Consider the following 13,946-nt stretch of genomic DNA (forward strand, 5'->3'; position numbering starts at 1 on the left):
AAATGAGCTTATGGTACCTGCTCATGAAGGCTTCATGCTAGCTATGGCCACTGTACTCTTAGTTCCGTATATGTGAAGGTGACACCTCTTTTTCCCCTGTCTCTTTAAAGCCCTTCAAAAGATTCACGTGTGTTCAGAGCCAAGCAAAATCAAGACATGGAAATTAAGAGTCTGCAACAGAAGTTAAACTTCATGTTCTATAATCGTGTATAATAATTCCCATTTTTTTCCCTGAAGTTATCCAGAGCACTTTATGTAGGGAGTACCATAGCAATTAGGCACCTCTGCTTCATCACAAATTACCTTATTTGTAGTTTCCAAAAACAAGCACCCAAATAATTGTCACAAGAGTGAATCTCACCTCTTAACAGATGGGGTCATTGAGCCAAAAGACAGATTTGTGTGACTTGACTACAGAACCACAAGGATTTTAAGACACCAGGTCTAGTTCTGTGTGTAACAGTTTATTTAAAGTCTTAAATTTAGTTAACCATAAGCTGGCTCACTTAATACTATTGTATATCAATATGTATCACTTATGTGGTAAATATGTGAATCAAGGCCTTTGGCTCAGCTAGTCACATTTTCTCCCATAAAACTTTTGAGCTGTGGGTCTTACTGTTGTAAGGAACCTGAACAGGTCCCCTTCTTGTCATTAGATACAAGAGAACTGAAATTGGTTGCAATTGTAAGCAGTACACATTTGTTGGAATGGTTCCATGACTTAAGCATTGTTTAAAAGTCTAATAAAGTGATTTCCTTTGTAATAACGCATTACTCTGGGCTTTTGTTATCTCCATTGTGCAAAGGACACAACTGACTTGGAAGAACATGCTTAGAGTCAGCATCTGGTGGGGAGCGTTGAGACTGCGACCCCAGATCTGTTCCATTCAAAAGACCCTGCTCTTAACCACTCTGCCTTGGTTTCCTATTTCATTCCCGGTTGCCATAGTTCTCATCCGGGAAGAATCCTTTTTCTTCCCCTCTCTCAGAAGTTCAGCCCTGGATCATCAGGAGTCTCTGTGGCCTCTCCATCAGTTGAGAAAGGCTGCGATGCAGTCAGCTGGCAGAGGGGATCACTCTTTAGGGAACAGCTGCTTCAGATCTTGGAGGCACGAATATTCAGGACCCGATTTTAACCGAGTTCTCCAATACTGCCAATTTCCAAAATATATCGCCATTTTCCAAAATACCGCTTAAAGAGAGAATGAAGACATTGCGGACTCCCTCACCCCACAACGCCAAATATATAAGAAGTGAGCTCATTTACACTAAGAATTACGTCCGGATTATTCTGAGGCGATCACGGGGCTCCACGGCGGCCTACGGTCTTTAAAGCGGCTCCCGATCGATCCCTCCAGACGATGAGATTCCCCAGTGACAGCCTCTCTCGTGTCCAGCAGTCTGCACACCTGTGACTCTTTGAGTGTTTGCGATCAGGAGTTCGCTGTTTGTCCTCCCTACTACCACCGCACGCCGCACTCTGCCGTTGGCTCTCGAGAACTGGGCGGGATTTGCAGTTGTGGGAATCTGAAACTGCTCCCTGCGCAGGGCCACCCCCCACCCCCGGCCTCACCCGGAGCGCAAGGGGGGACAGGCAGAGGGTGTGGACCGGCTCGGGCTCCAGACAGCCACCGGCCTCCCCACCCCTCGCTAGAAAGGCTCGGGAAGCCAGCCGCCGCACCACACACACAGCACAGCACCAGCGTCAGGCTGCCGAGGCCGGGGCCGGTCCGGCGGGCGTGCGCACGCGCACCGGCGCGCGCCGGCCGTCGGTCACGTGGCCCGCGGCCAGGGCTCGCGAAGCCGGAAGTGTCCCGAGGCGCAAGGAGGCCGCGGGAGCCCGCTGGCGGTGGCGCGACGGAGACCGGGCGCGGTAAGTGGGGCGGCGCGGGCGGAGGGCCCGAGCCGCGCGGGGCACGGGCAGCGAGGTGGGCACGGGCTCGCGCCGAGCGCTTCCGCCCCCTGTGGGCAGCGGGGATGCTGAGTCAGAGCGGGGGCGGGGCGGGCGACCCGACAAGCCCTGCACGACCCGAGGCCGAGCCCTCCCCGGACCTCGACTAGGTGGACGCCCCCCCCCCCCCCACCGCCCCGGGTGTCTGGGGCGTCCGAAAGCCGGTGGAATGGTCGCGCGGCCCCGGTCCCTTCCATCTCTACTCCTCGCCCCCTGGCCGGCCCTCTGACCGGGGCCCTCCCGGGTCAGCGTATAGCGACGTTGGGCAGGAAGAAAGAGGCCGTGCCCGTTACCGGGTCTGGGCCCTGGCCGCGCTGCAGAGACGGATTCCTCTTTTCCTGGGAGTTGGACCGCTTCTACCCCTCTTTATGAGCGTTGACACGATCGTCACTGTTTGAATGGATTGATTTTTCAGATGATTCAAAAGAGACGTTTCGTTTGGGTTTTAGTGATGATGACGGCGGGGATTGACGAACCGGAAGCTGGAAGCAGACGTTTATTAATATGGACACCTATAATGTAAATTCCCAAACATTCCCTTTGGGAAATGCCTTACGGGGTTGTTTTCCAGTCCGTTTCCCAGGTGTTTTTCAGTAGGTGGCCTCAAAACAAGGTCTACCCGTTAACTGTCCAGTACGTAACCAAAAACCGAGTGTTGTTGGTTTTTTGTTTTTTGGGTTTTTTTCCACTCTAGAACGCTGAATTATTTAACACAGTGGTCGAGTTTGAAAATCCTTGAACTTTGTCCGCATGCCTGTCACCAAACCTGTTCTCATCTATGGACGAATAATAACTTTCGTTTTTGGACGGTGTAAGGAAGTAGGCTTAAGGCAGAGTCACTAGTAACATACTTGTTGAGTGCTTGCCTGTAGTGTATCAAGATTTATAAAGCATACACCTTGTGGATGTGCTGAGTCATGTTTTAGCATGCTGTTATTGTGGGTTTATTGGAAAGTAGTCACCAAACTCATTTCCCCCTGATGATTGTGAAACTAGTCTGCTATCTTCATGTAGAGAAGCAGATATCTGAGCTGATCAATGTGTTTATATTTATTCACTAGGTACATATAGGTACCTAACGACACTGTTTTCCTTACAGTTATCTCAGCACAGTTACAGCAATTAGGGAAGGGTTTTCATTATTGACAAGTATTTGTAAATATTGAAAAGATAGTTGAGGAGTTTATTGTTATTACCTCAGCTGACAAAGGTGTATCCCTTACTGGTAAAAAACGAATCTTATTTTTATTGCTTATTTGCAATGAAGTGCTGTATATAACATTCCTTATCTAAATTAGATGGGTGGTAAAATTATATATCTTAGTATATCAAAGATTGTTGAAAATTGGTCATTCTTTATGTTCCTAATCTTTCTTGGAATATTGGCAGTCATTAGTTCATCACCGAATTCTAACGGAGTTCACAGGGGTATTAAGATCCCTTTTGATCTGATATTACAGCACATTTAAGGTGGCATGGTGAGACTAGGGTTTATGCTACTTAGCATACCTGATTTTTATTCCAATGGGGAGCTCAAATAGTTTAATATCCTTATAGTTATATAGCTTTCCAGTATTAAAGGACAAGGCTAGGGGTGATGCTTTTTTCTTAAGTCAACTTTTTAGAGCAGTTTTAGGTTTATGGCAAAATTAAGCAGAAGGTACAGAGATTTTACTTAATATATAATAGCCTGCACTTGCATGCATAGATAGCTTCCACTTTCTCATTTTTTAAGACTTGGTAGTATACACTTAGTATGTGTCTTTTTATACTTGGAGATTGGAGAAACTATCCTTAAATTAATTTCAGGAGAGTTAGTAACTTTTCAGGTGTAAAAAACCTTGCACCTTTCCATTATGATTGTCAGGTGCTATGCAGATGAAATTTTAAGCTATGGAAATGTTATGCCATGGCAACAGTTGTTTTCATTGTGTAACGGTGCCCTTAAGGAAACAAAGTAATTCTTTTACTGTCTGTTATATTGTACATTGTTGCTTTATTTTAAAACACTTTATAATTCATCATGGATCAATCTTTCAAAACATTTGAAGGAGAGAAGTGGCCAGTATCACTCTGACAGAGGTAAAATTAGAAGGGAAATAGATGTTTCTGTAGCCCTGTGATAAATGAATTAAAGTGAATATATGTCATCAGTTAATGTTTTTTTCAGAGCCCACCCAGCATTTTAGCCTTTAATGTTGTTGGAAACTTAGATTGTTACATTAGACTGTGCACTTCAAGTTAGCAATAACTAAGGGGTGATCTTACTTGAGACTAAACGGATCTAACATTTGTTCCTCAAATGTATTATTCCCTTAAAACAAACATACAAATTTTTTTTTTCTCTTAGTTTAATAAGAAGATCTCCTGACCAAGCCGAGATGCAGAGCACCTCTAATCATCTGTGGCTTTTGTCTGATATTTTAGGCCAAGGAGCTACTGCAAATGTCTTTCGTGGAAGGCATAAGGTTGGTTCACAGAAAACCATGAAGACTTTTTAGCACTGTGTATGTACTCTTCTGAGAAGCACTCTTGTACTAAGATGTGAGACTTGATGTTTTTGGTCACACTGTCTAAAGAGAGTACCTGTTCGTGTGGTTATTTCAAGTATAGCTTGTGTCAGAGTCAGTGATGTCTGCCCAGTGGTGGCAGAGGTTATGTGTTGAGAGTGGGGAAAATAAAGAGACTAGGAAGATTCACGTTCTACCTTCTGATTCTTTTCCCAAGCTAGGCCTCCGGTGTTAGTGAGTGATCTCCCTAACAAGTTGGGTATGTCGGTGTACCGGACTGGACTACAGATGAGGGAGAAATACTGGGAGGCAGATGTAGGGTTTGAGGGGAATCCACAGATGATGCTGATATGCTGTCCTATAGCTTCATGCCCCGGTAAACAGCACCCTACAAGGTAGCTTAGAATCAAACGAGATTATCAGCAAGGAGTCCACGTTTAAAAGGTATGAGGTAGCCAGAACTTGTTAGTGGAAGTGAAAATAGAATAAGAGGGCTAATCTTGGAGGCACTTCAAGAACCAAAAAGATTTTCTGTCAGATTCGATATTGGAGGATGAAATTAAAGATAATTAATATAATTTAAAGTGAAGAAATGTAAGGGGCACCTGGGTGGCTCAGTCAGTTAAGCATCGGACTTGGGCTCAGGTCATGGTCTCACAGTTTGTGGGTTCGAGCCCTTCGTCAGCCTCTGCCCTGACAGCTCAGAGCCTGGCGCCTGCTTCAGATTCTGTATCTCCCTCTCTCTGCCCCTCCCCTGCTCGCACACACGCTTTCTATCTCAAAAATAAATAAATGCTAATTTTTAAAAATTAGAAAATAAAGAAGTTGAAGAAATTAAAGATCATTAGAGCTGTTCTGGGAGGGAAGCTGAAGTAGAAAATTCCTTTATAATGCAAATAATCCACTAATTTTTCAACACTTTGAATTTGTTTTGAGCTTGATTTTCAGAGCCTTTTAAAGTCTTATTTTGAGAAACCAGAGCTTTAAGTATTTTAGTAAGGAGGAATTTCTTCATATTTTCCTGTAGCCTTGGTGATTACCAATCAGTTCTGTCAGTAACAGTGAGATAAGCATTCAGAGGGGAGGGACTGTTCCCTCTGGGGAGAGATTATGACTGTAAACAGTCTCTGTGGTTCATAGAGAATGAATCAGAAGTGTCCTACAGAGAGCTTTTAGCCTTTTTCTCTCTTCCAGAATTACCCACTGGTACTGAGTCCTTGATCAAATTTGTTGTCTTTGTGTCCATTGTGATCAACTTTGGATATTCCTATCCTAGAAATTGTTTTTGCTTTGTGCCCTGTGCCAAGAAGAAGAGGTGGGTGGCGACACAAGGTTTAGCGTTGAGACTACATCTGATTGTCTGTCTTCCTGTGACCCACATTAACAGATTTTAATAGTCACTTGGTATGTGACAGGCACTGTGATGAACCTGGTGAACATAACTGCAAATGATGCACAGTTCCTTCCCACAGAGAGCTTTGGGTTTAGTAGCAAGGTTGCCATTAGAAGGGTTGTCAGATGGAAACTGATGGAATGATAGGTAGTCAATAGTGATAGAGATTGGGTGAGGCATATTTAAAGTGCCTGGTGCTCGTAAATATTTCATTGATTCTGGTCCTCTTTCCCTACTTAGATACTCAGTGTCCTCCTTTTAAGTTCCTATATATAGTAGGCATTCTGTAAATGTTGAATGAATGAATGAGGACAGATCAGACTACCCTAAAACAACCCAAATTCTTCCTCAAAGGAAACAAAAATGTACTTTATCCAATATAGTCAGAAAGCCTAAAATAAGGATTTGAGAGGCATAGGAATTTACTTAAAAGATTGTGAAGACTCAGTTTAGTATTCAGTCCATAATACTCTTCCCAGGGATATATTTTAAGAAACCGTGTTTGTTCTCAGTGACATTAATTTCAAAGAATTAGGGCTATACCTGAAAATCCTACTTGCTTTTAATAACTGCTTAAGGATTTTTTAACCATGATATTAGGTAAGCCCTTTCATGTTATTGCCTAGAATGACAAGGTTTCCAAATTTACTGTTTGTCCTTCAGAGTATGTTACCTACTTTGTCTTTTTCATGGAGTTGCTTTTAGTTACTAATGTGTGTGACGGGTGTGTGTGTGTGTGTGTGTGTGTGTGTGTGTGTGTGAGAGATACCCATGGGGGAGTTAAAGGGAAGAGAGCTGTAGGAAGGATGTGGTGATCTGCATATGTGTGTACAAGTGACCCGTGAACACCATAGGTTTGAACTGTGTGGGTCTACTGACACATGGATTTTTTTTCAATAAGTACAGTATAGTACTGGAAATATGTTTTCTGTTCCTTGTGACTTCTTAGTAACATTTTCTTTAATCTAGCTTACTTTATTGTAAGAATGTAACGTACAACGTATGTTATAGAAACATAACATACAAAATACATGTTTTTGTTAAGGCTTCCAGTCAGCAGTGGGCTGTTAGTAGTTAAGTTTTTGGAGAGTCAAAGTTATACGTGGAATTTCGACCACATGGAGGGTTGATGCCTCTAACCCTCATGTCTTTCTGAGGTCAACTTTATATATACACGTAGATCTCTAAATATTATTCATATTCCCTTTGACTTAGGGACAGTGAATGATAGATAACTGTGCAGTTGAATAAATGGAAAACAATAGATTCCCAACTGTTGTGCCAATAATCTCACAGTTATGATATAGACTACAGAAGTTTGCAAAATGCTAGCCTTGAACTCTGGGCACTTTGCAACATTATATTATTTTCCCTGATTGCTCCTCTGATAGGATTCTCCTAATTTTAGACTACATTGAAGACAGGAATCCTCAAGCAAAATCTTGGTGGTACATGTTGGGTCGTATAGATTTGGCAGTGTTCTTACTCTGGTTGAACAAATGGAAAAACTGTAATTTGATTGTGGTTCAGTTGTTATTCTCTTTTCATATTGTCTGAAAATGGTCAGTGGACATTTTCTCTGGGAAAAAATATATGTGTCTTTGGTGTGAGGGGAGGACAAGGGTTAGGGAGTTGTGATCACGGCACATAGATGGTGGTCTCCAAATAGTGATCTTGAAGAGAGATTGTGAAGCAGTTAAATGGTTTTAAGAAAAAAAGATCATGAGATTCTGAGGTGAGAAACAGATCATGAGGTTCTGAGGTGAGAAAAAGGTCATGAAGTTCTAGGGTGTCTGTGTGGCTCAGTCAGTTAGGCATCCAACTCTTGGTTTTGGCTCAGGCCATGATCTCCTGGTAGGTGAGATGGGGCTCCATACTGGCAGTGCAGAGCCTGTTTGGGATTCTCTCTGTCTCTCTCTCTGCCCTTCTCCTGCTCGTGCTCTCTCTCTCTCTCTCAAAATAAATAAACCTTAAAAAAAAAAAAAAAAAAAAAAGATCATGAGGTTCTGAGGTGATCATGGCTGTCAGCAGTGGGAAAGCTATAGAGAGAGCACAGAGATCCTGACAGATGGGAAGCCATGAAATATCTTTAGGCAGGTGGTGCTCGAACCCCAAAGTCAAAGAGGAAATGATCTTTCCACTTGCTCCAGGGAAGTTCAACCTTGCATTATGGGAAAAGTAAGATTTAACTCAGAGAATCTGGATTGACCACCAAGGAGATTGCTTAGATTAGAGTGATTGGAAGGAGATGGGAGGGTCTGGAAGAGAGCTTAAAGTCAGGTTAATGTGAAGAACATAAGGTAATGTGTATCTGAAATGAAGCTTATGTTTGTACCTCGAAAAGTCCCTCCCAGCCAGAACCGTGCATTGTCATTTTCTGTGTAATCTACTTCAGTGTGCTGTGAGAGTGGGTGCTGCAGGTACATCCACAGAGAAAAGGAAATACCTTTGATCCTGTAAGAGAAGGCTTTGTGAAGAAACAATCTGCCCTTGTCATCTAGGTGAAGTCGAGAAAGTTCTCCAAGGCAGCAGTGGTGCAGTCCAATGACGATACTCTGCTTGAACCCGACCGACTCCAACTCCTACTTCCACTCGCACATCCACACACACAGTGTTGCATAGAGGGGGTGTTTCTTAACAATTAATTTCGTTACTTTGAGATCCTAATGAAATTTCCTATGTGGAATGTGGTTGTCAATCTCTCTTTTTCTGTTTTGTTTAGTTTTTAAATTGTGAGGCCCAGGAGAAACCCTTGTGAGTTCCCCTTTTTTTTTCTTTTTGATTTTTTTTTTAATGTTGATTTATTTTTGCCAGAGAGGAAGAGATACACACACACAGTGTGAGTGGAGGAGGGGCAGAGAGAGAGGGAGACACAGAATCTGAAACAGGCTCCAGGCTCTAGGCTCTGAGCTGTCAGCACAGAGCCTGACACGGGGCTCGAACTCACAAGCCATGAGACGAGCCAAAGTTGGATGCTCAACTGACTGAGCCACCCAGGCACCCTCCGCCCCCACTTTCTTATCTAAAATATACTTTCACATTTGGTATTATTAAAGCTCTTTTTTTCTTACATGTGAAGGACTATCTTTGCCTCATGTATCGTAACAGAAGCTTTTTTTTCTCCCAACATTCATTCATTTATTCATTCATTTTTAAGTGGGCTCTAGGCCCAATATGGGACTTGAACTCATGACCCCAAGATCAAGAGTTGCCTGCTATACCAACTAGGCCAGTCAGACACCTCTGGAGGTGTTTTAATATGAAAGAAAATAGCCTTTTCTTCATTCCAAAGCATACTATTTGAAAGAAATTTGGAGCAGTTGATTGACTGATGTTAGCTTTAAAAACAAGTGAAGTGGGTGCCTGGGTGGCTCAGTCATTAAGCACCTGGCTTTGGCTCAGGTCACCATCTCACAGTTCCTGAGTTTGAGTCCCGCATCAGGTGAGCTCAGGCTCCGCTTTGGTGAGCCTTGCTTCTCAATCTCTCTCTTTCTCTCCCCCTCTCTCCGTCTCTCTCTGTCCCTCACTCACTTGCTGTCTCTCAAAAAAATAAAATAAATAAAAATAAAAACAAGTGAAGAGCCCTAATAGAATTACCTATGCTTAAAAATATTTAACTGTTCTATGGGGCACCTGGGTGGCTCCACTGGTGAGCATCTGACTCTTGATTTCGGCTCAGGGCATGATCTCACAGTTCGTGAGATCGAGCCCTGCCTTGGGCTCTGTGCTGGCAGCTTGGGATTCTCTCTGTCCCTCTCTCCCTTCCCCTTCCCCTCCCCTTCTCTCAAAAATAAATAAACTTAAAATATATATATATTTAGGTGTTCTATAAGAAAGATAAATTGCTATCTAGTTCTGATGGCAGCTTTATTTATTTATATTTTATTTATATTTTAATATTTATATTTTCTATTTTAAATAAAACATTTATATTTTATATTTTAAATATTTATATTTTATATTTTAAATAAACCTTTCTCTCTCTTTTTTTTTTTTTTTTTAGAAAACTGGTGACTTATTTGCTATCAAAGTATTTAATAACATAAGCTTCCTTCGTCCAGTGGATGTTCAAATGAGAGAATTTGAAGTGTTAAAAAAACTCAATCACAAAAATATTGTCAAATTATTTGCTATTGAAGAGGAGGTAAGTAGTAACACTTTATTTGTTGTAGTTATTGCAGTTTAGAAATGACCCAATGTAAAAAAGTGTTTTATGAACAATGAGTTTTTTGTTAATGGTGAAAATTACAGTTCATATAACCCAATACTGTGTTCTCAAAGATTCTTGAGGAGATATAACGATGGAAGTATCATGGAATCAGAAAAGGTAGCATAAGAAATAAGAGTATAGAATATGGTTACCAGCATTTTGCTAAAAACTAAGTGAAGTTAAATTGATATAATTCTATTTTTTTCATAATGTTTATGTATTTTTTTTCTTTTTTTCTTTTTAATTTTTTTTAACGTTTATTTATTTTTGAGACAGAGAGAGACAGAGCATGAATGGGGGAGGGTCAGAGAGAGGGAGATATAGAATCTGAAACAGGCTCCAGGCTCCGAGCTGTCAGCACAGAGCCCGACGCGGGGCTCGAACTCACGGACTGCGAGATCATGACCTGAGCCGGAGTCGGCCGCTTAACCGACTGAGCCACCCAGGAGCCCTGTTTATGTATTTTTGAGAGAGAGAGTGTGCAATGTTGGGAGGGACAGAGAGAAGAGGAGACACAGAATCCGAAGCAGGCTCCAGCGTCCGAGCTGTCAGCACAGAATCCGATGCGGGGCTCGAACCCACGAACCCTGAGATCATGACCTCAGCTGAAGTTGGACACTTAACCAACTGAGCCACCCACGTGCCCCATTAAATCAACATAATTCTTAAAGTAACGAGTCAATACAAAGAAGGCTTTGTAAAAGGATAAAAATCCTAGGAATCCAGAAATTTATATAACATAGAGCGTATATACCATATGTATTAATACAGTATGTTAAGGATAGGACTGACTTTAGGGAGAAACAATGAAAATAAGAATGTCGTTAGGAAAATTAGAAGTAATGGAAATAGAAATCTAGTTTAATCCCCTTAGACATGGTAATCAATAAAATCACACCTTTTGAATAATAGTTTGGCAGTTTATATTCCTTATAATAGTGATTTCATTTTTAGTGAGTACTTCCTTTCAGGAACTAATCAGAAATGTAAATTACAGTTTTATGGACAAAGATGTTCATACTGCCCTGTTTATAATAAAGAATGGTTAAATAAGTTAGAATATATGATAGATAGTTACTCGGTTTGCTACACTCCATGCTAAGAGCATAGCCCTTCAGACTGCCTCCTCTGTTCAAGACTTTTTGACCCCAGCTGCTGCAGAAGAGTTTGGCATACTGCACAGTTGGAGAGAACAGTCCCCAAAGAGTGTGCTCATTCAGACGCTGGCTGTGAACTCAGGGGTCCCTGAGGCTATTAGTCATCACTTGACCGGGTCAAGTCTGGAGCTCCCCGTGACTGTCCCCGGGTTTGGTAATTTGCTAGAAGGTTGAAGGACTCATAGAACTTGGGAAAGCTCTATCCTTACAGTTCGTTTTATTGTAGCGAAAAGGATACGACTTAGAACTAGTCACAGGAAGAAATTCGTAGGCGGATTCCAAACATGAGTCTTCCTTGTCCTCGTGGATACATTACCCTCCTGGCCTTGATGTATGACAGTATGCACAGAGCGTCGCTAGCCTTGGAAACTCACTAGAGCTTTTGATGTCTACACTTTTTATTGGGACTCCATCACATACTGCCTACATGGCTGCCCTTTCGTCTTTAGCCCTTTCCAGAGTTTCAGGCCAACCCTTTCAGTCTCCATTTCCTCTGGAAGTTGAAGTGGATGTGTGCATCCTAAAACCCCCATTATAAATTACATTATTAGACTGTTATGTGGCCAGAGCTCCCAAAGAAAGACACTTCTGGCACACAAGATACTCCAGAGGTCTAGTGATCACCTCCCAGTTGCCAAGGGCAGACAAAGCCCTGACCTTTCTTGGGGTAGAATTTATTCTTTGCCACACAGTAGTTAAGCAGTAATGAAAAGAGATGTTTACCAAAATTTGAATCATCTGGGAACATGTTTGTGTATAATATTACATGAGAAAAATAGGATTAAAACATACATGCAGTATGATCCTGAATGTACGGTAGTGTCATGTATAAATAGTGTTATGTGTCTATAGTGTGGTTCGATATATAGGAAAAAGGCTAAAAGGAAGTGCACCAAAATATTAGCGTAATTATCTCTGGTGTTGGAATTATGGATATTTCCCAGATTTTCAACAATCAACATATATTATTTCATTGTCTAAAAACAACAGTCTTGGGGTGCTTAGTCGGTTAAGTGTCAGCTCTTGATTTTGGCTCAGATCATGATCTCACAGTTTGTGAGATTAAGCTGTCAGTGCAGAGCTTGTTTGGAATTCTCTCCCTCCCTCTCTTTCTGCCCTTTCACCACTTGCGCGCTCTCAAAATAAACATTAAAAAAAACAACAACAACAAAGTTAAAAATAATTTAAAAATAATGCATTTTAAAACATTTAAAAAAAAAAGGATACAAAATTAGAGATAAATACTGGATTTTAAGACTTATAATCACATTTTCAAGTTCCTGAAGCTGTTATGAAATTGTTTATGAATTGTTATGAATTATTTTTCCCTCTGAAGCTGTTATGAAATTGTTGGTATATCTTACAGTCGGTGGTACATGAAAATCAACATTTAAAACAAATGAGCAGAGTAGCACTTTGCTACAAGAGGGACCACTCAGCCATTCTGCCATCTTTTTGTTTTTAAGGCTAGAACTCTATTCCTTGAAGTAAAAGTACTTGTCCTGAGAAGAATTTCAGGTGTTAAGAGATTTGTTAGAAGATTAGTGTCCTGAATGTACTGTTATGTATTAGAAATTAAAGACAGGTTTCAAAGAACCATTATAACGGTGTAGCAGTGATTTTTCTAATTCAGATTTAGCCAGCTTTCATTGTCTTCAAAAATAAATCCAGTAGGAATTTACAAGATGTTGATTGTTATATGTGTATGGTCAGTAAATATTTAACAAATCCCAGGTAAAGCAGTTCACAGTGCCTTCATCATTTGTAATAAATTCCACATTGAAGTGAAATTAGATGACTATTGGCATATAATAAAAACTTATTTTTATATTGAGTCCCAATCAGTGATTTTTTTTTTCAGACAACAACAAGACATAAAGTACTTATTATGGAATTTTGTCCATGCGGAAGTTTATACACTGTTTTAGAAGAGCCATCTAATGCCTATGGACTACCAGAGTCTGAATTTTTAATTGTTTTGCGAGACGTGGGTACGTTTGTTTACATGATTTTATAGATCTGTGTAAATACAATTTAATCATACAAGAATTTTTAAAAAGTAATCTCCTATTCAAAACCAAAGACCTTTATGCAGTGCTCTTTTAGATCTGACCCTAAGAGCACAAGTACAAAAAGAAAAAAATAGATAAATTGGAACTTCATCAACATTAAAAACTTTGTGTTTCAAAGGACAACATCAAGTAAGTGAAAAAACAACCCATAGAATGAGAGGTAATATTTGCAAATCATGTGTCTGATAAGGAACTTTTTTTTTTCCAACGTAATGCTTAATTTTATTTGTTTTAATTTACATCCAAATTAGCATATAGTGCAACAATGATTTCAGAAGTAGATTCCTTAATGCCCCTTACTCATTTAGCCCATCCCCCCTCCCACACCTTCTCCAGTAACCCTCTGTTTGTTCTCCATATTTATTAATCTCTTATGCTTTGTCCCCCTCCCTGTTTTTGTATTATTTTTGTTTCCCTTCCCTTATGTTCATCTGTTTTGTCTCTTAAAGTCCTCATATGAGTGAAGTCATAGGATATTTGTCTTTCTCTGACTAATTTCACTCAGCATAATACCCTCTAGTTCCATCCATGTAGTTGCGAACGGCAAGATTTCATTCTTTTTGATCACCGAATAATACTCTATTGTATGTATACATATATATACCACATCTTCTTTATCCATTCATCCATTGATGGACATTTTGGCTCTT

General features: G+C 40.8%; 1 protein-coding gene across 2 annotated transcripts in view; it reads left to right on the plus strand.

Moving 5' to 3' along the window:
• Window positions 1-1,749: 1,749 nt before the first annotated feature.
• The window catches only part of TBK1 (TANK binding kinase 1), a 53,471-nt gene continuing 41,274 nt past the window's right edge, over window positions 1,750-13,946 (plus strand). For both annotated transcript variants that reach the window (XM_043564808.1, XM_043564807.1), the window contains exons 1-4: window positions 1,750-1,876; window positions 4,305-4,422; window positions 9,861-10,001; window positions 13,086-13,215. In XM_043564808.1, coding sequence (XP_043420743.1) covers window positions 4,336-4,422; window positions 9,861-10,001; window positions 13,086-13,215 — 358 coding nt within the window. In that variant the 5' untranslated portion in view covers window positions 1,750-1,876; window positions 4,305-4,335. The remainder of the gene's footprint in view (window positions 1,877-4,304; window positions 4,423-9,860; window positions 10,002-13,085; window positions 13,216-13,946) is intronic.

This window comes from Prionailurus bengalensis, chromosome B4 (genome assembly GCF_016509475.1).
Source record: "Prionailurus bengalensis isolate Pbe53 chromosome B4, Fcat_Pben_1.1_paternal_pri, whole genome shotgun sequence".
NCBI lineage: Eukaryota > Metazoa > Chordata > Mammalia > Carnivora > Felidae > Prionailurus > Prionailurus bengalensis.